The 27,762-nt window shown below is 36.2% G+C and overlaps 1 protein-coding gene and 1 non-coding gene across 2 annotated transcripts in view; both read right to left on the bottom strand.

Annotated features, from left to right (window-relative positions):
- LOC120223374 (diacylglycerol kinase beta-like) overlaps positions 1–12,550 on the bottom strand; it is a gene marked incomplete at its 3' end in the record, with an annotated part of 391,667 nt that extends 379,117 nt beyond the window's left edge. Inside the window, exon 1 of the mRNA XM_039221452.1 lies at positions 12,358–12,550. Within this exon, the coding sequence (XP_039077383.1) occupies positions 12,358–12,550 (193 nt within the window). The remainder of the gene's footprint in view (positions 1–12,357) is intronic.
- On the bottom strand, positions 1,767–1,895 carry LOC120223375. The gene has a single exon (XR_005526281.1). It is a non-coding gene; the product is annotated as a small nucleolar RNA SNORA57 (small nucleolar RNA).
- Positions 12,551–27,762: the final 15,212 nt, after the last annotated feature.

The raw sequence follows: 27,762 nt of genomic DNA, 5'->3' as shown, positions 1-27,762 counted from the left end.
TTTTTTCTTTGGTGCCTGTTTTGTACCAGCTACCATTGTAATCACAGAAGAAACAAGGAATCAAAGACACAATGAGAGTACAAGTAAGGTAAGAAAGGAACACTTACAGAAAGGATTTTTTAAGCGGCTTAATGTCAAAGAAACATTGGATTGGAAGAGAATACAGTGACAATATATATTCTTGAAAGGATAAAGAGGGGCCATGTTATGAAACAGTCTAAACACGAGGGTACAGGGGGTGGGTAGGGATAGTGGGTGATTGATCTATTTATGGATACTGATAATTTTTAATTAAAATGTTTAAATGCCAATACCAAAAATAAAAGTAAACAGCACAAGTAGGAAGAGGGTAATAAGATTTAAATTTTTTCTAAGGAATTTCCAAGTACATATGTGGCAGAGTTTTATGAGATGTCTGCTGCAGAAAATTGAAAGGTAAATAAAACATGGGCACTTGGAAGTATTACTGGGGTCAGACCGAGATGGGAGATCACAAATTTATTATGATACCAGTTTCCACATTTTTGTGATTTCTGATAGCATTCAATACCCCCAGTGAAAAATTGGAGCAAAACTTCTCAACTAAGAGAGGACAAGGATTTTGCCAGATGTGAAATGGAAGGAAAAGAGTACAAAGAAAAGATTTGGGGAAAGGAATTATTTAAGTTCTGTACAAGGTCTTGGCTGGATGGTAAGGAGACGGTGAATGAGAAGAGTCACGAAGAAAAAGAGGTGTGTCAAGGTGCTGGAGATTGGCGGCACACGGACAGAACAAGATGATTACTGTTCTTTGATTGATGATTTTAAAGAGATGAAGTTCCAGATAATATCATGATTCAGAACAGAGTCACTGGCCAATGGTTAACATGCAAAGGAGTGAAATACCAATTAAGGTAAACTGGTTAAACATTTCTATAGGCTATTAATTGACTTTCCAACCTATATATTTGAATCAACCAAAATATGGGGCACCTGAGTCGTGCAGTTGGTTAAGCATCTGACTCTTGATCTCAGCTCAGGTCATGATCTCACGGTGTGTGGGTTCAAGCCCTGCATTGGGCTCTGGGCCAATGGAGCAAAGCCTGCTAGGGATTGTGTCTCTCCTTCTGTCTGCCCCTCCCCAGCTTGTGCTTTCTCCCTCTCTCAAAATAAATAAACTTAAAAAAAAAAAACCCTCAATTCATAATGCTAACAGGAGACAAGAAAAAGGAAAACTGTCATCCAAATTTCTAAATTTGAAGAGGTAATAAAGAAGATGATAGAAGATACTGACAGGATAGGCGATGACAATGTAAAAGGCAAAATGAAATAAAACAATACATCTTGGATGAGCTCTGTATTTTTTAATGTCTCACTTCCCAGCTTCTGAAAAGGATCACATACTGACATAAAAGCCCATCACTGTAAGGTCATGACCACCTACTCAAATGACCCCTCCCACAGTATCACCCAGATCCTAGCAGGTGTCTTGGTCAATAAGTCCTTTAACCTAGTTCAAAATCTTTCTCCACTTTGTCAGATTCTATCGAGAATATTTAAATTCCAAAAACATCCTCAAGTTAGCACTACAAAGCCTATATACCTATTCAGATTGCTTCTTTCTCTACCTCCTTTGCTCTTTTTCTACAGAAGGTGTTAATTGCTAGTCCAGGTCAACTTATACTCCGTGTCTTAGAACCTATTAAATTCCACATTTTTTAGGTCTCCATCAAACATCGCTTTACTTTTCTAAAATTCTTTTGTTTGTTTGTTTTTGTTTTTGGAACCCGTGTCTTGGCACTTGAGGATATAACTGGTGGACTGAAAGACATAGTATGGAGGGGGTCAGAGCCCTTTCCCTCTTCCTTAGTACATTCTGGGAATGGGGACCCCCTTTGACCCCCACCAAGAAAAGGAGAGTATACTTTTATATTTTTAATCTCTGGACCTTTTCATAGATATTTAAACATGCTCAAAAACTCCCATCTTAGAAAAAGCTCCTTCAAATTTCCATTATTCTCCAAAAACAGTTTTTTCTTTCAAATCTTTACAGACAAACTTTTTGAATGAGTCACTCCATCTCCATTTCCTGAGCTCCTACTCACTCCTTAACACATTTTCACCTGGGTTTCACCCCAATCACCATGGCAACACATCTTTAGCTAAAATCACCGATGATCTCCCAGTGTTCAAATCCAATGGATGTTTTTCATTCCTTATCTCAATCTCTCAGCAACATCTAGCAGGGGTGATTACTTTGTCTTTCTTATAAGATGTTTTCCCCTAGTCTTTGAAATACCATAGATTTCTGCTATTGTCTTCCTTCTGTGTGACACTTCGTTTTCACTTTTTATATTCTGTCTATTACAACATACTCTAAAAATTCATCAAGATTTGTACCTAAAATTATATTTTTATCACTCTACATTCTTTTCTCAGGGAGTCCTACCTACTTCAAAGGAATCAAGTACTACCTGTATCACCAAATTTATATATCTTTTTCCCAGATTGCTGCTCTCATCTCTTAACTTATGAAGCCAGCTAGGAGTACCTAGGTGGCTCAGTTGGTTAAGCATCCGACTTCAGCTCAGGTCATGATCTCACTATTTGTGGGTTTGCGACTTCAGCTCAGGTCATGATCTCACTATTTGTGGGTTTGAGCCCCGCATCAGGCTCTATGCTGACAGCCAGTTCAGAGCCTGGAGCCTGTTTTGGATTCTGTGTCTCCCTCTCTCTCTGACCCTCCCCTGTTCATGCTGTCTCTCTCTCTCTCTCAAATAAATAAAACAATAAAAAAATTATGTTTGGATGAAATGAAAAGAGTACGGTTTTCCGCATCAGAGTAAAGGAATAATAATCTCTAGACACATCTTTGTGTGTGTGTGTGTGTGTGTGTGTGTGTGAGTGTGTGTGTGTGTGGTATTTTTTTTTGTCCTTGTTTTGGGAAAGTCCTACTTTTTCTCAAGATGCAATTCAAATTCTAAATTATCTGTAATGAATTTCTTATCCTCTTACTCTCATCTCCTCTAGCAGCCTGCTTTGTACTTCCTGCTCACCTATCTTCTCTCACTGCCCATAACTCACGATGTTATAATTTCTGTATCCATGTGTCTTCCTCTAACCCCCAAACTAGGACCCACTTAGTATCAGGTCTGGGTTCTAATCATAAATTCCTTCCCAGAACTTACTACTCTAATGTAGGAGAGATGCTAAAAAAATTTTTATTGAACAACTGAATGCCAAAAGAGCAGTAAGTTGTGTTTTGAGGTTTTCAAAGATATATTAATAGATATTCCCAAAAGAAGGGATTCTGTGATTAAACAAGGTCAGGGAAATTTGCACTAAATCCCCCTCCTAGAGATTCCAACACACACTTGCATCTGAAGAACTATAAGAAGTCCTGAAAATAGAAAACTATTTAATTTTATTTAATGTTTGGATAAGGAAAGTTTTCCTGCCCTTTTCTTCTTCTAACACACATAATAGCATTCCCCAAGCAATTATCCCTTATGTCTTAACATAGTTTGGATTTGGGTTTTAACTTTTTAGGATCAGCAAAACAGATGTTAAAGAAACAGAGCTTATGTACATTCTCTTTACCCAGGACTTTCCCCAAAAGTAAGGCACAGGGGATAATTCCTTTGACACTGCTTTGACATTTCATAGTGGAGAAGAAATTTTGATCAGAATACTGCTTCCATACTGTTGCCATATACACCAAACCTAACAGACTCTTATTGTTTTCTTTTTTATAAAGTTTCTAATTTTAAGAACAACATCGTCCAATCATAAGGAACAACAATATTGTTAGAGCCACACTGAAATCATTGTTTTGTTTGCTTTGAGAGTGTTCTTACAAAGATAATATAGTTACCTGACACTAAATGTACCAACAAGCAGTTATGTAAGTAACTTAAATGACAGAAGCATCCATGTCTCCGAAATAGAATTTCCACATGAAGGCCAAAAACCTTTACTACTTCACCTTGACAATATGGTTTCTGATAGAGTTTACCGTACATTCAAAACCAGCAACCCAAACACAACAGCAGTCCCACCGTGAATGGCTTTTATGCTATGCTTTCTTCAGTGTGTGACAGCGAAGGAAACTCTATTTGCCAAATAGAAAGTTCTGACATATGGGGTGGCAAATAACATTATGTAATGATAAAGCACCCATCTTGGTATCCAGAACTCTTATTAAGAACAACAGGATAGCAAAGTGACTCATCAGCTTGTGTGCTCTTTCTCAATTCTAGTAATTTGGGACAAGTGTGGGGAAGTTACAAGTTGTTTATGTGCAGCCCCAAATGACAGGCAACACGTGTTACTAAGCAACATTAAGGACTTGCGTTCTTCTAATCTTTAAAAGCTTCCACAAGCTGAAAAATCCTGTAATATAAAGGTAAAGGGAAAAGCAATGTGGGAGTCATGTTTCTGACTGAATGAAAATATTTTGCTCAATAATTCTAAAATTCTGATTCACCATGAGTTCATCTGTCTTGGTTTCAGGATTCCTTCAGGTACATAATCCTCCTTTCATCACTGTCAACACCAGAAACTTATTCTAGCATGATAAAAAAGAGAATGGATGGGAGGCGTGTGGAAATGGTTCTTATAGATCTTGAAACCAGTTTGTTCCCCAGTAAATTGAACCTCTGTTCTTCTCTATTTCAATTCTTGGTTTCTTTCATAGCACTTAATACAACAATACATCATGTATTTGCTTCCTTGTTTATTTTATTGGCTTGTGTCTTTCTCTTTCACTGTAGTACTTTCAGTACTGTAGAAACTTGTCCTTTATTTTATTCTTCCTTCCCTGAAGCTGGCATATTGCCTGACAGAGTAGTCCATCAATGACTAAAGAATGAAATAAAATAGGGGCGCGTGGGTGGCTCAGTTGGTTAAGTGTCCAACTGTTGATTTCAGCTCAGGTCATGAACTAACAGTTCATGTGTTCAAGCCCCACTCCAAGCTCTGCATTGGCAGTGCAGAGCCTGCTTGGCACTCTCTCTCTCTCTCTCTCTCTCTCTCTCTCTCTCTCTCTCTCTCTCGCTCCTCTTTATCTGCCTCTGCCCTGCTCATGCGCTCTATCTCAAAATAAATAAATGAGTAAACTTTAAAAAAAAGAATGAAATAAATTAAAGCACAGGATCCTGGTGTTAGTAGTCCTATTTCTTAAGGTAACAGTTGTGGTAACTGTGTTTATTTATATAAAGCTTAAAATTTCCCAGAGGTACCTGTGTGTTACTTACAATCTCTATAATACAATGTTAAGAAAGGCAAGTGAGAATTCCCCTGTCTGTACTTCTTTTCATGAAGGAATCGGTGAAGGGAATTCCTTGGTCAAAAGCCCGGGGAAAAACATTCCCTTACATTCTCTGTCTCAGCAAAACAAGTTGCTGAATAAACTACAAACTCATCTTTTGTGCTTGAAGTTCTGTTTTCAGGTCAAGGATCCTGTAATGCTCTTCCACAGCACCTCTATTTCTTCCTCCTTTCCAGTTCATATAATTCAAAAGGAGTCCATCTACATAATAATAGATTTCCTCACATAAGAGATCACACTTTCCCAGTCTGCATAGGTCCAAATAGGAAAATAGCCAATAAGGATGAAACTAGAGTATCAGTTTGCATATTAAATGGAAGATATCTATGACTATCTTTTAAAAATGCTGGAGGAAGAAAAGTCAAAGGCCTCTCTCTCATTATGGTGCTAGCTGAAGGGAAAAGAATATTTCTTTGTTTTTAATATTTTAAAGTTTATTTCTTTATTTTGAGAGAGAACACAAACTTGAGCTAGGGATGGGCAGAGCAAAGGGGAGAGAAGGAATCCCAAACAGTCTCCGTGCCATCTCAAACCCACAAACCATGAGATCATGATCTGAGCCGAAATCCACAGTCAGTCGCCTAACCGACTGAGCCACCCAAGTGTCCCAAGAATTAAAATTTCTAAGGGTTGATTGTGTGCCCTCCACTCTCCTGGAAGTATTTACACATGCTATCTAATTTATCTTTGTTACCAGACACCATTTTTTAAAAATAATACAATTAAAACTTTTTGGGTAAAATAATAAGTTAAAATGACCCTACTGAGAGACTGTTTCTAATAACATCTGATATATTTTATAAGTCTCATAAATATTTCATTAATATAAAACTAAAATGCAAACAGCTGTTAAATTTATATTTTACTTACAACATTTTCTTTGCTATTGGTACTTTACTTTTTACCTGAGACAACATCCTAAGTAAATAGGAAGTAATAAAAAGCTAATATTTTTTAGTATTTATTATGTTCCTTCTCTTCTAAGCCTCTTACACACAAGATTAAACCATGTAATTCAATGAAGTGGATATCATTTTCATTATCCCTATTTTACAAAGAAAAATCTAAACCACAGAATTTAAGTTACTTGCTCAAGGTTATCCAAGTAGTAAAGATTTGCAAAAGAATAAGTGTTAACCCCTGTATCTCAGTGCCTAAGAAGGAAATAATGAAATTCAAATGGGCAACTCTGCGTACTGAGAAATTTCACATGGAATTGATTTCCTACACCTTTAACCACAATTCTGTCTTCATGAATAATCAAAATATGATATAAGCCAAGACTCAGTAAAGAAAAAAGAAATATAAAGGAAAGTCTAGCTATTTCACTTAGGTAATCTCATCCTGAGATAACTTTGTTGATGGAGCTCCAAAAGGATCTTAAAAAGCTACCACACATCTCATCACATCTGTTCTTCTCCTGATTATAACTCTTATTGGACAACTGATTTGTGCGGATTAGAAAGAGAGTAAAATAGAATTATTTGACCTAAGATGACACTTTTAATGAAAATGCTGTATTTGGAAAGCCCTATGCAATGTCCATCCAGTTCACATCATTGTGATGTTTAAATACTTAATGAAAGAAATTTACAAATCATTAATAAGTAAAATCCAAATTATCCCATAAACTGAAAATATTTCTTTGGGAGAGGGAGAGTGGGGATTGATTTTCTCACTATCATCTTTTTTTTTCCCCCCCAGTGGTACTCAAGTTTCTAATGTCTACTCACAGATATGTCTCCATATTTATCAGCTATGACTAAATCAAAATCTTCTCAGGACTTTTCCTAAAAGACAATGAGTTCAAGAAACAATTTTTTTTTTTTTTTAAAGAGCCATCTCACAACTTCATTCTATCAGCAAAACATCTTTGCTGAACCATTTATTCTAATATCTCCTCCCCTCAGATAAATTAGTACCAGAAATTAGGTATCATTACAAATTTCAATATTGCGATTTGGAATATGCCATCTGTCATATTTGAAAATATTGTCTCCTATATTCCAAATATGCAATACCACAGAGGGTGGTAAATATCTTTTGAGTAATTTTATACAAAATATGAGTTCAGCTAATTAAAATATACTATCAGGCTCAGAGCTTTAACTTGCATTTGAAAGATTATTCTCTAGACTTTTTGGGGATAAAGACTGGAATTGGAACTACCTATCAATTGAATTAGAGCTTCAAATTCAATGGGTTTTGATTTTTACTATTGTATTAGACATAACCCTCAGCACTAATGTTCCAAAGATAAATAAAGCTTAATTTCCTTCCTCAATGTAGAAAATAGATTATTTCAACCCTCAGTGGCATATCCAATAATAAAGGCAAGCACAAGTTTCAGTGGAACAACAGAAAAGAACAGATGGACCAGTGATGGAATCCAAATCGAATCCTGAAAGGTCATGATGCTAGATCAGAAGCTTAAAGATGTATCCTAAGGTAAAAAACTAATGGAATAAGGACAGAAGGATCTGAATGTCAAGAAAGAAATTACAGACAGAGACAACTATAAGCAGAGATGAAAGAGGTAAACAAATAGCATGAATTGTAGAGGGTTATAAAAAGCCAGTAACAGTTAAGAGCAGATATGTAGCCTTTGGGTTACAGGCAAACCCTCTAGAACCAGACTTCCCATTCATATCCCAGCTCTAAAACTATTCATTTCTAACTGTGCATAGGTCATTTAACCCTCTTGTGCCTCACTTTGCATTTTTAGAAAATGAAAGTGCCTAGGTCTATTATCCTACAAGGGTACTACCATCCAGATTAAATGTGCAAGATGTTTATACAAGCAACTGGTATGTAGTAAGCACTCAATAAATGTTCCCATCATTATTATTAAACTATAAAAAGAAGACAGTCGAAGCAGCACATTCTACAACCAACCCTTGACACAAATTCTATTTCTAACCTCAACCTATAGTGTCACAAGTGACAAAATACAAAGCAAAGAATCAGGGCTACCAATGTAAATGTATTTGCAACGCCCCATCAAAGTTCATCAACTTTCCTTTTGCAGCATATATATTTATACTCTCATCTTGAAGATAATATTTTTTGTTTTCCTTCATCTGTAGTGATTGGCAAATTGCCAATTAGAAGTAACTGAGTCAAGGGCACTGTTTCAAACTTACAATGCAATACAGATTCCCTGTTAAAAGGCAAATCCTTCATTTCAAATTGTTGACTCAGATAATACTTACAAAAGAATTACAGCTGTTTAAATTTAGAATGCTGAGAAAAACCAATCTTAAAATACTGTTTGGCATTATGCCCACAAGATTTTCATTTTATTCCTTGTTAGTGTTTATCTTCTGTGTTAAGAAGACAAGTGACAGTAATCATGTTATTCTCCTTAACACTTCAGATTTTACCTAAATGAACTATTTTGTTTTTATCCTCACCAGTTAAAGATGGCTTTTCATTTCCTGGCAAATTTTCAGCAAGTGATTATGCAAGAACCAGTGAGATTTCTACACAATGTTTTACTTCTTCAGTCATCAGCAGGCCTTTCTTCCCCACTTCCCTTTGAATCATCACTTTTATTCTTTAAAAAAATGTATAAAGGCTATTTTCTGGAGACAAACCTAATCTAATTTTTAGAATCAGACCTTATAAGTACTTAAAGAACTGTTTTATATCTGTTCTTTATCTATCTATCCCACATACCAACCAGAGTTTGTTTTTTAGCATCCCTCAGGACACAGTTTCTGGACAAGTTCTCATACCAGTCTCCCACCATGATAAGCCAGCCTCCACTTATTTTCCTTTTATCCCTCTTGGTTTTGGGGCTTTCCTACTTTTTCCCTTCTGGCATCCCTTCCCTCCATTAACTCCATCATTTTCCTTCCTGGCAAAGATGTCCTGAGCTTCATTCCCATGGTTCATGAAGCCACAGTAGAACACTTTACTTGGAATAGTTGAATGTGTCAAGTTTGGATTTGGGGTCAATTCAGATTCTAATTTGAGTGGATCAAATCTTGGGTATCAGTGGAGGAGGGAGTTCTCTCCTGATGGCTATGATTTCTCAAGCACTCTCAACATTCTGCATCTACAGAACAGCAAGCTCACTCCACTAGAATATGGTATGGTAATATTTTTTTAATTTTTATTTATTTTTTTACTTATTTTTGAGACAGAGAGAGACAGAGCATGAGTGGGCAGAGAGAGAACTCCTTCTCAGAACAGAGAATCTGAAACAGGCTCCAGGCTCTGAGCTGTCAGCACAGAACCCAATGTGAAGCTCAAACCCACTAACCATGAGATCATAACCTGAGTCGAAGTCTGACGCTTAACCGACTGAGCCACCCAGACGCCCCAGTAGTGTACCATTTTAATAAAACAAAGCGGCAAAGTGATTAATCTTAGCCCACCAGTCACTAAATATACTGCTTTAGGCAATTTGCTTATTTACTCTGAGATTAAGTTTCTTATAAATGGGAGTAAATGTGGCTGTTACCCCCAAAATGAGAAGACATATTTAAAGTACTAAAATTACTTGGAAAATATTCCTCAACTGTATGATGAGTAAATCACACATGCAAATAAATGAAGGAGCTATCAAGAGGTTGAATCTACTTCATAATCAATACCTAAAGGTGAACAAAGGCATAGGATTGTTACTTGAGGTCTGATTTTGTGTTGGTGTTTTAAAAGAGAGAGAAAATGTTATGAATGGGAGAGGAGCAATAGGAAGAGCCTTCTTTACATTCTTGCCTAGATCTTCCACCAGGCAGATGCTCCTAGGCTAGAAGTATTACCCTTAAGAGAATATTACAACACTATGATACATACATAAGTAAAGTTCTGTTCCGGAGGCCAGCAATGAGGAGAAGCATCCAGGAAAGGATATTCTTAATGTCATTTGAAGCCTATACATCAACATCATAGTCATTATTAGCAGGGACCAGCAGCTATCTTTGGCTTGTCTGACTATAACTCTTCCTTTTTCGATAGTGTGCAAGGAAAGCATGAGTCATAGGGTAACTGCTTAGTTCAGACACCTTTCTCGCAAAACTTACCAATGGTTTAAACCTTAAAATAATTGCTTTATTTCAAAAACAGTTTTGAAAATCTTCACCTCAGACATAACATGAGGTGTAACATGAGGTTTATCATGAGGACTATCAAAATATGAAGAAGTATTCCCCAAACTCGACTCTGCCTACCTATGTTTCTATCTGTAAAGCTATTCTGATAACTCCTTTTCAACTCCAACTCCTAGTGATTCCATTCAGGGTGGGACTCAACCTGACTTTTCTTCTCTTTAGCCAATATTTGAGATTCAGGTAAGGATCTATTCTAGAGTTGCTTACAAACTAGCTCCAACCATATTCTTTTAGTCTTGGTATAGATGCTTTCTTTCCCATTTTATTGCTGCCTAAAAATTTTAGCCACCCTCATGTATGCACTATTACAGTATGTCCTCTGGATGATGTTTTATTCAGTGACTTTCAAAGTCATATGTAGAATTTTGCACCAAGAAATAGGTATGGATGGAATAGGTTACCTGTAACTAACTGGGTATTTCCATAATGACAAGAATATTGTATGGAGAACCCTAGGATGAGTAGGTGAAGTAATTCAAATTAAACTCAGGATATATTTTATTTCTTAAGATAATGAAGACTAGGTAGATTTGAGAAGGGGCATAATACAATTAAAAACTAAAATAATTGGCTAAGAGTGATCCTTAGTTTCTCTTTTCTAATGACAGAATTTTAGAATTATTTTGCACTTCACAATAGTTGTTTCATAAGTTTTGACACCTCTTTACCCTACAGAATTTATAACAGCACAAAGAGTCTCCAGCTTAAAATCCTGGATTGCGTTTTTGGATAACCTCTGTTTTTTCATTAGTCTTTCTTGGAGAAAACTATAGTAATACAGTATTTTTCCCCAGTGATCCTATAACTAGGTCTAATATTTTTTGGTGAAAAAATGTTCTTTCTGCCTGGGAGATTCCTTCTTTTTTCTTCATTGCAAAATTCTGGTCAGTGTAAAAGAAAGCTTGGTTAGAAATACACCAACATTTTTAGGTTAATTATTCCTGGTTTCACTCTAAAAAAGACCTTTAGTATTCTGCCTGAATTCACATTTATTTGGTCATTTGCTTTACAATGGGCTGGCTGTGTCACTGACCTGTTTCTACCTCCTTTTAAGAGTTTGTGATCTGCAATTTGAGCAACCAGTTGAAGTAGTTTTGCAAAAGTTTTGTTTTTGTTTTTGTTTGATTGGTTTTTTGGTTTTTGGTTTGTTTTTTTTTTTGTTTTTTTGTTTTTGTTTTTGTTTTTGTTTTTTTAGCCTTCATTTTATTTCACCAGGAACCACAATACTGCTTGGTTCTAAGTATAAAGCCATCTATGTAAAAACCACCACTTTGAAATCAGGAGGAAGGGACTGTTTAGCAAGTGGAGTTGATTGCAGTAGTAAGAAACTGGGGAAATCCAGCACTTCCACTCACTAAAGAGTATTTGAATGTTTATCGTGTCATCAGGGTCGCCTAGGCTGTTGTCGCCTGGCAGTTACCTAGAGACCTATTTCACATTTTAACTGAACAAAGTAAATCAAAGATCTTTGCTTCATTTTGTTTGTTGGATTGCTTCTTTATTTTGCAGATCAGGAACGAGCCTGGAATGAATTTGTAACAATTAGCTGGGCATTTGAAAGTCTACGCTGGCCTCTTCACGAATTTTCTTTTGAAAAAGCAAACTGCCATCCATTGGTAACTTTCAGGAGCACGCGCTGGTAATGAAATGTAGGACGCATTTACCAGCATTGTTGCCTAAAATCCCAAAGGGCTGGACGCTTTATGCATACTTCGCCAACAAGCCACATCCATCAGCAAATAACCGAGAGTAAGTAAAGCAACTATAGCATAACTAGGACGGGAGTCAGAGAGACAAACGGATTTAACATCTCAAGGAGGATCCGGAGCTATGCTTTTCTAACTTTCCTCGCCATTTCTTCTCAGCTTCCCTTCCCCCGCAGCACAAACCCAGAAGCCACTCAAACTGCCAACCGTGTCGAGTGTAACTTACTGCAGTGTGATGCAGGCGAAGGCTGGGCGCATCTCCGAAGCGAGAGCAACCGCTTTTCCGGAGAGGACCTGCGACTGCCTAGCCAGCCCTCGGGATCCCTTCCAGTTCGCACGCTCTCCGCCCGGTAAGAAGGCTGCCTCCCGGCTTGGCCTCCCCCAGAGGAGTGGAGCTTCAAGAACTCCGCTCGCAGCATCTCCTCCCCTCCACTTCCACCCCCTTCCACAACGCACGGCCCATTCTAACTAGTGTCTCAGAGATGGAAATCGACTTCCAGTCCACAACACACAGGCGGCCTGCAGCCCACCGGTCCCCGACAATTTGCTACTCCAAAACAGCGGAGGCTGAAAGATGTGGGTTTCCGGAGCCTGAAAGTCATCTGTGGCATCCCGGCTCCCCACCTCGCACTCCCGCTTCCCCTCCCATGCACGGCCACCTCCAGTCTCCCGGTTAAGTCGGGCATCACAAATGGTTATTTTATTAACCATACCAATAAGCATGCGAGGGAGACGGGATTTGTCAGAGCTTGAAATACCTGTTGTCCATGACTCATGCTCTTCTCTCATCTGTCTGAGTCCTTCATTTCTACCAAGACGCGTTGATGTTGGAAATCTGTGCAGTGTGTGCGTATGTGTGTGTGTGTGTGTGTGTGTGCGCGCGCGCGCGTGTGTGTGTGTGTGGTGAGGAGGAGGGAATCTGCGCGCAGCAAGCAACAGCCCTGCCTATCTCTAGCTGCCGCTTCTACAGCTGCTGTTGCTACTATTGCTGTTGGAGCTCAAGGAGAATGAGAGAGAGAGAGAGAGAGAGAGAGCGAGCGAGCTTTACAGCTATTTAACTGCTGGACCAGTTATAAGAGGAGGGTGGGGACTGTGCAGGTATGAGTGGCTGCTGTGGAGACATTAGGCTTGATTCACTGCAATTACTACCATTCAGGATACATTTCCCCTTCAACAGGAAACTTGATACCTGTCTTCCCTCCACCCTTTTGCTAACTATAGTCCTTGATGGGTCGTTGTTCATCAACCACTTGCCTCATCCACTTCTTGCAATTCTAACAGCTGCACACCCTATGTCTGCATTCTAACCTGGGAGCAGGTGACTGAAGGATGGATGACGATGAATGAGGAAGGCAAGGGGAAAATCAGGTGAATATTAAAAGGGAAATTGTTTGTATATGTAACCGGTCAGGGCACTTAAGATGAAAGGATAATTCTGAGCATGTGCATAAAATAATGCATTGGAGTAACACAAATGTAAGCCTGTATATAAATCATCTCTGTGTGCAAAACCAGATAGTTATTAAGGAGTGTGTTTACAAGCTTAAGTGCAGAGTATCTTGACATACACACATCTCTTGGTGGCTCTGTCCTCTGTACATAGTATCCACTGGGACTCCAATGCATTACTATTTCAGCTAGAAATTCTGTTGAAACCTACTGGTAACAGCTGTCTGTAGACTCCCCATTTCTCTCCTTATTGGTTTTTCATTCTCTGTCCTGATTTATCTCCAGCTTATTCTCACATAAGGTGAAGCTGAGCTGAACTGAGAAGTTAAGGAAGTTCTCAAAACCCACAAAGACAAGAATATTTCTTAATAACTAACGTCATTTGCTCTAGCAACAGATTGTCTTCATGTTCTTGTTCTGTAATAGACTGAATAACCATAAACAGCCCCTTCTAAATAGATACACATGCACACACGCACATATATATGCACATGCACACCACTTAATTGATAGTAGTATTTTATTTATTTATTTTGAGAGAGAGGATGAATAGGGTAGTGGCAGAGAGAGAGAGGGACAGAGAGAGACAGAATCCCAAGCAGTCTCCGTGCTGTCAGCACAAAGCCCTATGCAGGGTTTGATCTCGGGAACCATGAAATCATAACCTGATCTAAAATCAAGAGAGTTGGACAGTTAACTAATTGAGCTATTCAGGTACCCCAATTAGTAGTAGTATTAATTCACTTTCAGCATTTAGTTGCCTAAGTTAAAAATAAACTTAATTCCTTTTTAACTTTATTTATAATGCACACCATTAATTATTTCTGCTCTGCTCCGAGCAATTTTCACATTTGCCATACAGTTTCTCATTTGCTAGGGCTTATGTAATCAGGGTTAATTCAGACAGATGTTAATACAAAAAGGAGGAAGTATAACAGAAATATAACAGAAGATCCAGAAAGAGGAAAGGAACCCAAAAGGATTAAGTAATATATCTTCTCCTGTTCTGTTTATTTTAGAAAATCATTGCTTTTAGCTAAACAAAGGCCAGTTAATGGGCAAAGCATTTATCAATTATCCAGTAATTATCAATTCATCAAAACCAATCTTATGGCAATTATTATAGAAAATACACAGATTAATATTATGTTTTAAAAGTCGTACAATATACTAAATTCAAAGAGTATATGGAATTTTTAAAATGTTAAAATTCTAGTAAAACATAAGTCCAAATAGTCACATATTTTTGCCTCTTCAGTTTGTGTTTATATATTACCATTATTAAAAATCTAGGGGTTCCTGGGTGGCTCAGTCGGTTTAGCATCTGACTTTGGCTCAGGTCATGATCTCGCAGTGTGTGGGTTCAAGCTCCACATTGGGCTCTGTGCTGACAGCTCAGAGCCTGAAGCCTCTTTGGATTCCTTGTCTCCCTTTCTCTATGCCCCTTCCCTGTTCTCTCTCTCTCTCTCCCAAAAATAAACAAACATTTTTTAAAAATCTTTAAAAGAATCCAGACTCACATTCAAACTTATATTCAGTGCAATGTAGGAAAGTAGGCAAAGGTTGTCCACCCTACTTAGAAATATATTTGATAAAGAAGATCAAACTTATCCATAGATCCATGGATTTTAGAAATGTATAAGAATCTTTGTATAATTAATCAATCTCAAAAACACAGTGGCAGAGGAATAAACTTGTTCTATAAATTTCCATCAATCAACAAACCTAATAATTTCTGTGTATGTAGAAATAAATAATATCTCAATTGCCAACTAAACCTCTTTATCATCAAAACATGTATGCCTGGGGCACGTGGGTGGCTCAGTTGGTTGAGTGTCCAACTTTGGCTCTAGTCATGATCTCATGGTTCATGGGTTCAAGCCCCATGACTGGCTCGGCACTGGTAGCTCAGAGCCTGGAGCCTGCTTTGAATTCTGTGTCTCCCCCTCTCTCTGCCCCTCCGCCACTTGTGCATGCGTGCTCTCTCTCTCTCTCTTTCTCAAAAATAAATAAACAATTAAAAAATATGCATTCCCAAACTAGATTCTGTAATTCCCAAACTAAATGTTTGTGTCCTATAGAAAAGCCCAAAGATGGCAAGCTCCTCAGTGGCAGAAGCCATGGCTATTTGGTTCCCTTCCATACCCCTAGCGTCAAGCAGTGTACTTAGAATGTGCTATGTGTGCAGGAAGTAGTTTTCTAACAACTGAGTGAATGAATAAATTAATTAATGTCTGGATGCAAGATATTGGGAAGATAAGTAAACTGGGAACAAGGATGTTTAAATTCTTCCAGTCTTTACTACTAAAAAGTGTCATTTCACAGACTTTATAAAACTTTATAATAAAATATTTTCCAAAATGTTTTCTACTATATGAATTTAATCCACATTAATTTAATCCACATTAATTCCCTAAAAACTCATTTTCTGATAATTTTGCAAACCAGTAATATCAAGACTTATCCATCTCTAAGAAATGCACGGTTTCCCCCACTTTTACTTCCAAATCTGTAGTTAGTTTAGTGGGTACTGTGCTAGATGTTTGACAAAAGAGGTTGTTCACAAGAAACAATAGGTATTGGCAAGGATGCATACAAAGAGGAACCCCTTACACTGCTGGTAGGAATGTACTTAGTACAACATGCTGGAAAATAGTTTGGAGATTCCTCAAAAAGCTAAAAAAATAGAACTACCCTATGATCCACCATTGCACTATAGATATATGGAAAGGATACACAAGTACTAATTCAAAGGGATACATGTACCATGATATTTATAGTAGTGTTGTCAACAATAGTCAAATTATGGAAAGAGCCCAAATGTTCACTGACTGATAAATGGATAAAAAAGATGTGGTACACACACACACACACACAAACACACACACACTCCCTAGTCCATGGCAACACCCATTCTGATTCTCTATTACAATTCATTTTTTTTTCTTATTTCACATGTAAGGGAAACTATGCAGTATTTGTTTTTCTCTGTCTGGCTTATTTCATTTAGCATAATGTACTCCAGTTATATATATATAAACATAATGTACTCCAGTTTTATATATATATATTATATATATATATAAACATTAAAACAGTTACATATATAAACATTAAAACATTATATATAAAACATTTAAAAACATTAAACATATATATATAATGGAATATTATTCAGCTATAAGAAAGAATTAAACCTTGCCATTTGCAAGAATATGGTTACAGCTAGATACTATTTTGCTAAGTGGAAAAAGTCAGAAAAAAACAAATACTGTATGATCTCACTCATATGTGAAATTTAAGAAACAAAAGAAATGAATATAGGGGTTGGGAAGAGGGGGAAATGAAGAAACAGACTCTCAAGTATATAGAACAAACCAATGGTTACCAAAGGGAGGTGGGTGGGGGATGGGTGAAATAGGTGATGGAGATTAAGGAGGACACTTTTTGTGATGAGCACTCAGTGTGGCAGGCAAAGTGTTGAATCTCTAAATTCTACACCTGAAACTAATATTATACTGTATGTTAACTAATTGGAATTTAAATAAAAACAGAAAAAAAATGATAAGAAGTATAGACTTGTTCAAAAGAAGAGGAGGAAAAGGAGGAGGAGGGGAAAAAAGTAAGTTCTTACACATTTATATATGTTCTTAAAATGTTAGTCCTGTAATAAGGATTATAAGAAGGTAAACTTTATTGACATTCTATGAATTTTAGCAAGGTAATTCTTAAAACAATTTTATGAAAACCAGAACTTAATTAGTGATGTAGCATAGATTAAATATAAACCCATATTTATCAAGCCTTTTATGTGAACTGCTGCTTAAAAATACCTTGCCATTTTACTTTATTCAACAAATACTTGTTGAACATCTCTTTCATACAAAGCACTGGAAACAGAAACAGAGTCTATCACTCATAGCGTCTGCTTCTAAAGGACATATGGTCCCATAAATAAACATTCTTACTTTATAATTTGAACATTTTTTATTTAACTATGTTTCAGAAAAATTAAATAGCTTAATTTGTATCAATGTGATTAAAATCTTCACCAATTTTAACTTAAATGATGAGAGCACAGCTACTTCCTAAATTGACTAGATTGTAACATGGGAACTTTTCCACTGGCTTTCAAACCATGAATAAGTAGACAAAGGCTAGGAAGTTGTAAAAGATCCAGAAAAGGTCCTACCATTAATATAAATAAAAATCTTAACATACCGGATTTGAATAGGATGCTACACCTAATCTAGTCCAGTTCTCACATTTTATAGGATAGGCAATAACACCATGGCTTATTGATGGTCATGGTCATTTACCAGTCTCCACTTGACTACCTGGCTAGGAATAGCAATGTTAGATATGCAAGCTTTGGCACATACAAAAAGGCATGTTTTAATTCCTAGGTGTGTCAATGGCTAGCTATCACCTTGGGAAAACTGTCTTTCCAGATCTTAGTTTTCACATTTATAAAATAAGGATAATTTTTTTCAGTTTTATTAGGGTATAAATTGACAAACAAAATTAGAATACATTTTAAATGCACAATGCGATGTGTGATGAGCATATACAATGTGCAAAGAATCCTATATCCAGTTAATTTAATGTATATCCATTACCTCACATATTTGATTTTTTTAAATGTTTATTTATTTCTGAGAGATAGAGAAAGAGAGAGAGAGAAAGAGAGAACATGAGCAGGGGAAGGACAGAGAGAGAGAGAGAGAGGGAGACACAGAATCTGAAGTAGGCTCCAGGCTGTGAGCTGTTAGCACAGAGTCCAACACAGGACTCAAACACATGAACCGCGAGATCATGACCTGAGCCTAAGTCAGATGCCCAACCAACTGAGCCACCCAGGAAACCCTGATTTTGGGGGGTGGGCACTGTAACACTTAAGTTTTGTTTTCTCAGTAAATTTCAATTATATAAAATAGCATTATCAAGTACAGTCACTATGTTAATCATTAGATCTTCCCTATTCATCTTACAACTGAAAGTTCATATTATTTCACTAGCCTTTCCCTATTTCCCCACCCCCTAGTTCCTGGCGACAACCATTCTCATTCTCTATTATAAGTTAAAAAATTTTTAATTCCACATGTAAGTGAAAGCATACAGCATTTTCTCTGTCTGGCTTATTTCAATTAGCATAATGTAATCCAGTTTTATCCATATTGTTACAAAAGGCAAATGGAGAATTTCCTTCTCTTTTAAGGCTATTATTTTACTATATATATGAATATATTCATATTTGTGTGTGTGTGTGTGTGTATGTGTGTGTGTAACCTCTCATTTGTTAGGATGTTTATTATTATAAAAAGAAAAGATAAATGTAGGTGAGAATGTGGAGACAAGTGAACCCTTATATACTATTGGTGTGAACGTAAATTGATACAGCCACTATGGAAAACAGTATAGAGGTTCTTCAAGAAACTAAAAATAGAACTACCATATGGTCCAATAGTCCCACTTGTACATATGTATCCAAAGGAAATGGAATCAGAATCTTGAAGAGTTATTTGCACTTTCATGTTCTTTGCAGCATGATTCCCAATAGCTAAAACAGGGAAACAACCTAAGTGTCTGTCAATGGATGAATGAATAAAGAAGATACGATATATACATATATTAAGTGAAATATTCCATACAGAGAAAGCCAGTTACTGCATAGTATCACTTATAAATGAAACCTAAAAAGCAAATTAAAACAAAAAAAATTCATAGAAACAGAGAGTTGAAAAGTGATCAAACTAGGGTAAACAGGGAAATGTTGATAAAAGAGTACAAACTTTCAGTTATAACATGAATAAGGTCTGAAGATCTTATGTAAAACATGATGACTACAGTTGGTAATATTTTATCACCGAAATTTGCTGAGAGTAGAACTTAAATGTTTTCAAGAAATAAATAAACGAGGTGATAGATGTGTTAATTAACTAGAGGGGTATGCATGTCTCATCACTATAACATACACTTAAAATATCTTCACATTTTACATGTCAAGTATACTTCAATAAAGCTATGACTAATACAATTTTTGAAAATGTAACTACTTTGCTAGAGCTCTGTTCGAATCATGAAAGCAAGCCTTGTTGGCTATCAGAGTCAGGTCCCATTCATTGGTGGCAGCCATAAAAGCTAGGGCACAAGTCATATTTACAAGCTCCTTCCAGACAGATGTTGGCAACCTGGGTTTATCCTTACAGCATGCCAGAGAAGGAAGGCAATGCAATTGCCCATGTCTCAAAATGATGATAATAGCATCCATTCCAAGGAATAGCTGAGAGAATCAAAACATTTGGCACATGAAAAATACACAACACACTGCCTGGCAGAGCTGCCATACATATGCACATGTATGTGCACACACACATACTAAAGGACTATTATGTCCTCCCTTCATCAGAGTGATACTTTCTGGGGTTAATGTTTAAAAGTACATGACTTTCCAGTTAATTTTTTAAACTGAGAGATGTTGGAAGAATCTGCATGATTTCCTTGAGGGGCAGCAAGTATACTGCTGACTGTAAGAGACAATTTTTACAAACAGAGAGTATTTTCCCTCTACTTCAAAGAAGGTAATTCGTGTTGTAAAGAGGTTGGACTGATCAGTGATAAATCACATGAATTATTGAATTTTATTTGTTCGATCAAACTTTCTTAAGCACCTACAACATGTGAAGTCCACAACTATAAACATATGTAAGGAACCATAGAAAATGCAGCAAAATATTATTTAAAGCACAAAATAGAAAGTCTGGGACAGAGAAATTATAGTTTTGAAGTTGAAGTTTTATGTGGGAAATGAGCAGACTCTGATACAGCACAGCCATTTATTTGCTCTCTCCGTGATGGATGTGGATTACAGCATAATTAATTTAGCAACAGTCATCCACATAGTGAATTTCAGGATAAATTCCTAAAAACGGCCAAAATTTATATAGCATGACCTCCCTATTATTTAGACCATTTTTTTTTTCCTTTTAAGACACAACATGTATATTCTGTTGTAACTTTTCTTATTTTTTTTCTAAGAAATTAGATAGGTAGATTTAACTGATTCTTCTTCTGAGTCTTTTCTAACGCTGGAAGGACATCCAATCACTCTTCCTAACACTTTGAGGTCATTTATTTGTTTGTCTCTTCCCTGGACTTACAGGTCAATTTAGATTTTTTTTTTTTTTTCACAAAGAGAAGGCATTCAAAGATTTTCAATTACATTGATATGGAGTTGTAACACAAATCATTTAAGGGGCACCTGGGTGGCTCAGTCGGTTAAGCAACCGACTCTGGCTCAGGTCATGATCTCGCAGTCTGTGGGTTCAAGCCCCATATTGGACTCTGTGCTGACAGCTCAGAGCCTGGAGCCTGTTTCAGATCCTGTGTCTCCCTCTCTCTGCTCCTTCCCTGCTCATGCTTTGTCTTTCTCTGTCTCTCTAAAATAAAAATAAACATTAATTTTTTTTTAAAAAAACAAACCCCTTGAAATGTTTTTTAAAGGAGAAGAGTTAATTTTCATTTAATAGCTAAATATTTAGAATAGTAGATTATAAATTTCCAGCAAATAGTTATTTTTACTACAAGCTATTTAACTGGTTAAATAAGGTTCATCTTGTCTCCATATTAGACAAGACTAGCTAAAGATGAAGGGTAGAAGTTTTCTTTGTTTCTTTTTGGTAGGGGTGCTGAATGGCCTTCTATTGTCTTATGTGATTTAACCTTAAATTTTTATTAAATTGAAACTTAGACTTGTGTAGCTTCTAGAATGACAAGTAGCCTGAAGTAAAGAGTCTTTATTAACCTTTGTAACAAGAATCATAGCTACCTGTCTATGCATTAAAAATGAATATACACAGAGATTCCTTTGGGATGGATTTCAAAAAACATTTTATTGAAATGGCAAACACTTTAAAACTGTGGAAATTTTATAACAAGATTCATTATCTTTAGGTTCACTGTTGTGAAATCAGCAATCTGTGTGGTATTTGTCCTTAAAGTTAGTTTGAGAAACTGAGGATGCATTTCTTCAGTTAACCTTTCCAGTCTGTATGGGCTAAGAGATAAATATAAATATTTAAAAATATAAAGTGTGCTTGCAAAGCTTTTTCTAAGCCTCAATAAGTGTTTCTTAAAATTGGACTCAATTGTGTGTGTGTGTGTGTGTGTGTGTGTGTGTGTGTGTGTGTGTGTGGTGACCTCTTATTGATTATCCTGGATCCAGAATGAAGAGTATTAAGGAGGAAAAGTTTGATCCTATAGGAAACCTTGTACAGTTCCCGAACAGGTATGTCTATTAAAACCAGTTCATTTCACTCTACAATCAATAATTCCTTGTCTTCTTATTGTAACCCATATTTTTAAATGTCAGATTCTCAAAGAACTTAGCATAAAGAAAGGTATCTTCAAAGAGGGTATGTTTTGCTTAATGTTACCTTTTCTAAACTTTTTAATATATTTTCATACTCTCATGATTCTATTATTATTATTATTATTATTATTATTATTATTTTGAGAAAGATACAGAGAGCAAGCAGGGGAGGGGCAGAAAGAGAAGGAGACAGAATCCCAAGCAAACTCCGTGCTTCCAGCTCAGAGCCTGACATGGGGCTTGAATCCACAAACCAAGTATTCATGACGTGAGCTGTCCAACCAACTGAGCCACCCAGGCACATCTATCGTGCTTATCTATACCAATATCATGTGTGTATTACATTATTAAGATTCAGCTTTGTAGCTCTTCTTAGAGTATTATGCAGAGGTACTTTAAAAAATTGTAGAAATAGAAAGAAAAATAATTTTTATTAGAGATGTTCTAAATAGTTATAACTGTACCCAGCCCATTGTTTAAAACTAGGTTTTCCTAGACAGTATGATAATTTTATTTTGCAAATGGACTTCATTACATGTCAGCTTGCAGATTAAAAATAAGTTGCATAATTAAAACAGACAATGACTAAATATATATATTTTTTTAAATCAGACACATTTTTTTTTTCTCAGTTGGCATGACCTGAATTCAGAGACATATTTGCCCTGGATGATTTATCTAAAAATGGCTTTGAGGTTGAATAGTTCCATGAAACCCTGGCACATTAGCACTTTTACATCAATAGGAACTGACGTCAAAACTGTAAGGCAAAAATCGCTACCCATTGTGATAATTTGGGGAATCTGTGATATCACGAAAATTTAGACAAAATATATTCTTTAAAAGGAAGAAAAATTAATGCCTATGGTAAACTTTTTTTTTTTTTTCTGGGAAAGATTGGTTCTAAAATACAACAACAACAAAAACTCGGAAAACCTATACCTTCATGATAACTTCATGTTTCGTTTTTTGTCCACCAAGATATGTTTGCTCTGAGGAAGTGCAAATATTTTTATGTTAGCCACTAATCTAAGAGCATCTACTAAACAATGATACCTTATTTACTTATCACAATATCTTATGAGGCAGATACTGTTGTTACTTCCAATCTTCAGATGAAGAAACAGAAATACAGAGAACTTAATTAATTTATTCAAGGACTAAAGCCTCTGATGAATAGCAAAAACACTGGATATTCACAAGCTGACTCCAAACCTCTGCTATACTGCCTCTCTACTTTCAATAGATAAATATCATTTAAAATCTGAAATTAGAATGCCTAAGGCAATAGGAGAGATACTTGTTTAATCTATGCTTAATCAGTACTGATGTACCTAACACTTGAAATGTCAATAATTTATATTAACTTTAAATCACGTGGAGATAGAATTCTTGACAATTTAATATCCTCATTAAACTACAAATTCAAGATTCCTTACATTGTTTCATGTTAAAATCTATTACAGACATTTGCATACTTATTACAACTAATAGTTTTTAGCAGATATACTTCATGCCATGATAAGGAATAATTAATAGAGGCATTAATTTATGCATTTTAATAACTATGTTAACTGTACAATGTATATATGTAGTGAAACATGATATATTATTACGGTTAGTTTTTCCAATGGCTCTCCTTCATTAAACCATGAACTCCATGAAGGAAGGACCGTATCTTATTTGTCTGTGTAGCTTTAGTTCTTTGAAAAATGTTTGGAATAAGAAATATTGCCAAATTTATCACAGCATCAATAAATGTGTTTGTGTAGAGATCTATCCAAATGCTGAAAATACTCTAAACAGTTGATCTTACCTTATGTAAACTTCAAAGTCTGGTGTTGAAGAGTAAGTATTTATGGTTTGCATTCATATGACAGGATAATTATTAACTGTACGATATATTTGTTGTTTATTTGCTTAATATTTTGTCAATCTTGCTAACTTGTAAGCTCTATGAGAAGCAGGATTCTACAATTTTTATTTGACCACTAAGCTCCCACCCTTAGCCCAAAGCTTGGCAGATGGGCACTCAAGTTTAATGATCAATTATCCATATCTACATAAAATTAATAAATTCAGGAAGAGTTGACAACTCTCTTTCTTTTCTTTGTTTCCCTTCAAAACACATGTTGGTTTTTCCAAGTCTGTATCATCTGGAAAAGATTTGCATGTTCACTTGAGGCTCTCATGAGTACCTTGAGCTATAGAGTAAGTATCTGGATACAATGACCCACAGAAGCCAAACTGCAACAATATTATATTTCATTTTACCTAAGATAGGAGACCAAAGATGTAAAAATAAAAAAGAAAGGTGATTAATTAATTTAATGGACCATTTTTGTTATGTATTTTCTGACTTTGTTTATAGAATATGTTGGAAACTTTTTAGGACACCCAAAGAGTATAACAAACCAGAAAAACAAAAACAAAAACAAAAACAAATGTGCTTATCAGGCTAAAATTTTTGAACTATGTTCAAAGCACATCTGAGTTTTTTATTGTTTTGGACTTGTTTCATTTGTTTACCCCTACTCAGTGTCCAATTATCCATCTTCTAGTAACAAACTCTTATTTTTCTTTGGATACAAAGAAAACATTTCAGTCAATAAAAACACCTTGTTACCAATCCAAGGGGATCTAAATCAAGACAACCTGACTTTCTCCCTAGAAAGTGGAGATTCCCAAATCTGTGAAGCTATTGGAGTTGAAAATTTTCAAGAAAAACACCCTCATATGTTTCCATCCAGACATTAAAACTGAGTTGTTTCCTAACCTTTTTTTTTTTTTAATTTTTAATGCTTTATTTATTTCTGAGAGAGTGAGACAGAGCGAGCGTGAGCAGGAGAGGGTCAGAGAGAGAGGGAGATATAGAATCTGAAGCAGGCTCCCGGCTCTGAGCTGTCGGCACAGAGCCTGACGCGGGGCTCAAACCCACGAACTGTGAGATCATGACCTAAGCCGAAGTTGGCCGCCCAACCGACTGAGCCACCCAGGCGCCCCCTTTCCTAACCTTTCTAAGCTTGGTCCTATTGTGATTTATTTTAGTCTAGGGACCACTTTACATTTTTTAAATGATACTATCTTGCATCAAGTAGCTGGAGTCAGTTCAACTTGCCTACAAGAAGAATATCAGCAGCTGGATCAAGCAATGATGGAACATTGTGAATTTTCATCAGAGGAATTAATTTATTGGGGGAGTGGTTAGGGTGATTCATCTGGTGGTCATGATTAGAATGTATTAGAATAAAAAGAGAAAAACACCAGGAGGATCAAACAAGAGGTTGCTGAAAAGATTACATAAGAAGCCAGAATTGTTTCAATGGAGTTAACATGAAAAGTATTTAGTGTTACATAGATGCAGCCACAAAATCCATCATTGTTTCTTACCTTAGCCGCCATTGAGTAGTATAAGAGAATGCCAATGCCAAAATCAAACACTGTAGTGGAAACCTGTCAAGTAGTCTGTTTCATCACCATTCTCTTTCTCATGATTCCAATGGTCACTCAATGCTCTGTTTCTCTTACAGGGTGCTGCATTCCCCTCACATATAATTGCCCCAGATATATCCAATTTCTCCCTACTTACAGACCATCTCTCATACTGTCTTGTACAAGAAACTATTCTCTGTTCCTTTCAAGTTGCCTCTCATTGTTTTAAATCACCATCCTCTGCTTAATGTGTCCAAGTTTATTACTGTAATTGTGGGAAAAAAATGAGTATAGTTGACACACAGTATTACATTATTTTCAGGTGTATAACACAGCGATTCAACATATTTATATATTATGCTATGTTCACGACAAATGTAGCTACCATCTGTCACAAAACTATTACAGTATCATTGACTATATTCCCTATGCTGTATCTTTTATTCCTGTGACTTGTTCATTCCATAACTAGAAGCCTGAATCCCCACACCTCTTCACCCATTTTGCTAATCACCCCACTTCCTTCTCTCTGGCAACCATCAGTTTGTTCTCTGCATTTATAGATCTTATTCTGCTTTTTGTTTAATTGCTCTGGGTTTTTTTGAATTCCACATATAAGTGAAATTATATGGTATTTGTCTTTCACAGTCTGACTTATTTCACTTAGCCTAATACCCTCTAGGTTATTCATGTTGTTACAAATGATAAGCTAGTAATATTAATATTAGGGCTATATAATATTTCATTGTATACCTATACCACCTCATTATTCATTCATCTCTCACTGGATCCTTAGGTCGGTTCCCTATCTTGGCTACTGTAAATAATGCTGCAGTAAACCTAGGGATACATACACCTTTTCAAATTAGCATTTTCTTTTCTTTGGGTAGATCCCTAGTAATGGAATTACTGGATCATACAGTAATTCTGTTTTTAAGTTTCTGAAAAACTTCCATACTGTTTTCCACAGCAGCTGTACCAGTTTATATTCCCATCAACAGTGCAGAAGGGTTCCTTTTTCTCTGCAGCCTCACCGATACTTGTTATTTCTTGTCTTTTTCATTCTGGCCATTCTGTCAGGTGCAAGGTATTATCTCATTGTGGTTCTGATTTGTATTTCCCTGATGATTAGTGATGTTGAACATTTTTTCATGTGTCTATTAACTATCTGTATATGTTCTTTGGGAAAATGTCTATTCAGGTCCTCTGCCCATTTTTAAATCAGATTTTTTTTTTGTATTGAGCTACATTATGTTCTTTATTTGGGATATTAATCCCTTAGGGGATGTATCATTTGCAAGTATCTTCTCCCATTCAGTAGACTGCCTTTTTATTTGTTAGTGTTTTCCTTCACTGTGTAAAAAAAGTATTGTTACTTTTTTAATTGTTGGTGGTTTCCTTCACTGTGTTAAAAAAGTTTTGTTATTTATTTATTTATTTATTTTTTAAATATACTACTTCAGACTTCATGGTTCTCCCGCTTTGCTCAACCTTCTCACTCAGAACAAATGATGCGGTCTTCTACTTCATCAAAAATGTGATGCTGTCACGAATTCTGCTCAGCTTCAGCTAGCACATGGATCCTAAGTCTTTACCCCACCATGCGATCACTCACTTCTACACCCTTACTCAAGATATCCTATGACCATCCGTTTCTTTGCTTGACTCACAACAACTCTTTCTCTTATAAGAGGTCTCCTTTCCTCTGAAAAACATGCAATTTCTCCTCTTGATGACCCTCATAGCACCCATGCACTGTACAATTATTGTACTCTGCATATAAATCCCTATTAATTTCCCTGGTACTCCTACCAAAACATGTGACTTCTTAAGGTGAGGCATTATTGTCATCGTAATATCCATTATCCTTACACAAGAAAATCTTGTTTTATGTGCTGGATATGGTTCTGGACACTGTAAACACAAAGATGAAAGACACATATTTTCCCAATATCAAGGATTGTAACTACATAAATCCCACAAAGCCATTTAAAGATTAGAGATGAAAGTTGACAGCTTAATAAAAGTAGGACTAAGAGACTGAAGAGGAGTGTGAAGTAAGTCATTCAAAAATGGGAAGTCAATTACAGGGAAGTTTTTCATGGAACAGTTAACATTTGAGGAGAATTTTCAAGAATGACTTCCTGTTGAAAAACAGGTAGTTTCTTGATTTACAGTCTAAGCTGTGACATATAAAGATCTTGGAAGCCATCACTGTCATTCTCACATTAAAAAATGGCTGAATAAACTGAAAATCGGTGATTTTTTTTCAGATCAATCGGAAATTTTAAGTCACTAGGCAACTGTCACCTAAAGGCTGGACGGATAAACAAACACAGAGAACTACAGCTGAGTCCAGCTTAATTGTAGCAGAAGCAT

The sequence above is a fragment of the Hyaena hyaena genome, unplaced genomic scaffold (assembly GCF_003009895.1).
Source record: "Hyaena hyaena isolate Hyena2069 unplaced genomic scaffold, ASM300989v1 scaffold_985, whole genome shotgun sequence".
NCBI classification, from domain to species: Eukaryota; Metazoa; Chordata; class Mammalia; order Carnivora; family Hyaenidae; genus Hyaena; species Hyaena hyaena.
Note: the sequence above shows the minus strand (reverse complement) of the source record. Positions and strands in the feature narration are given on the sequence as shown.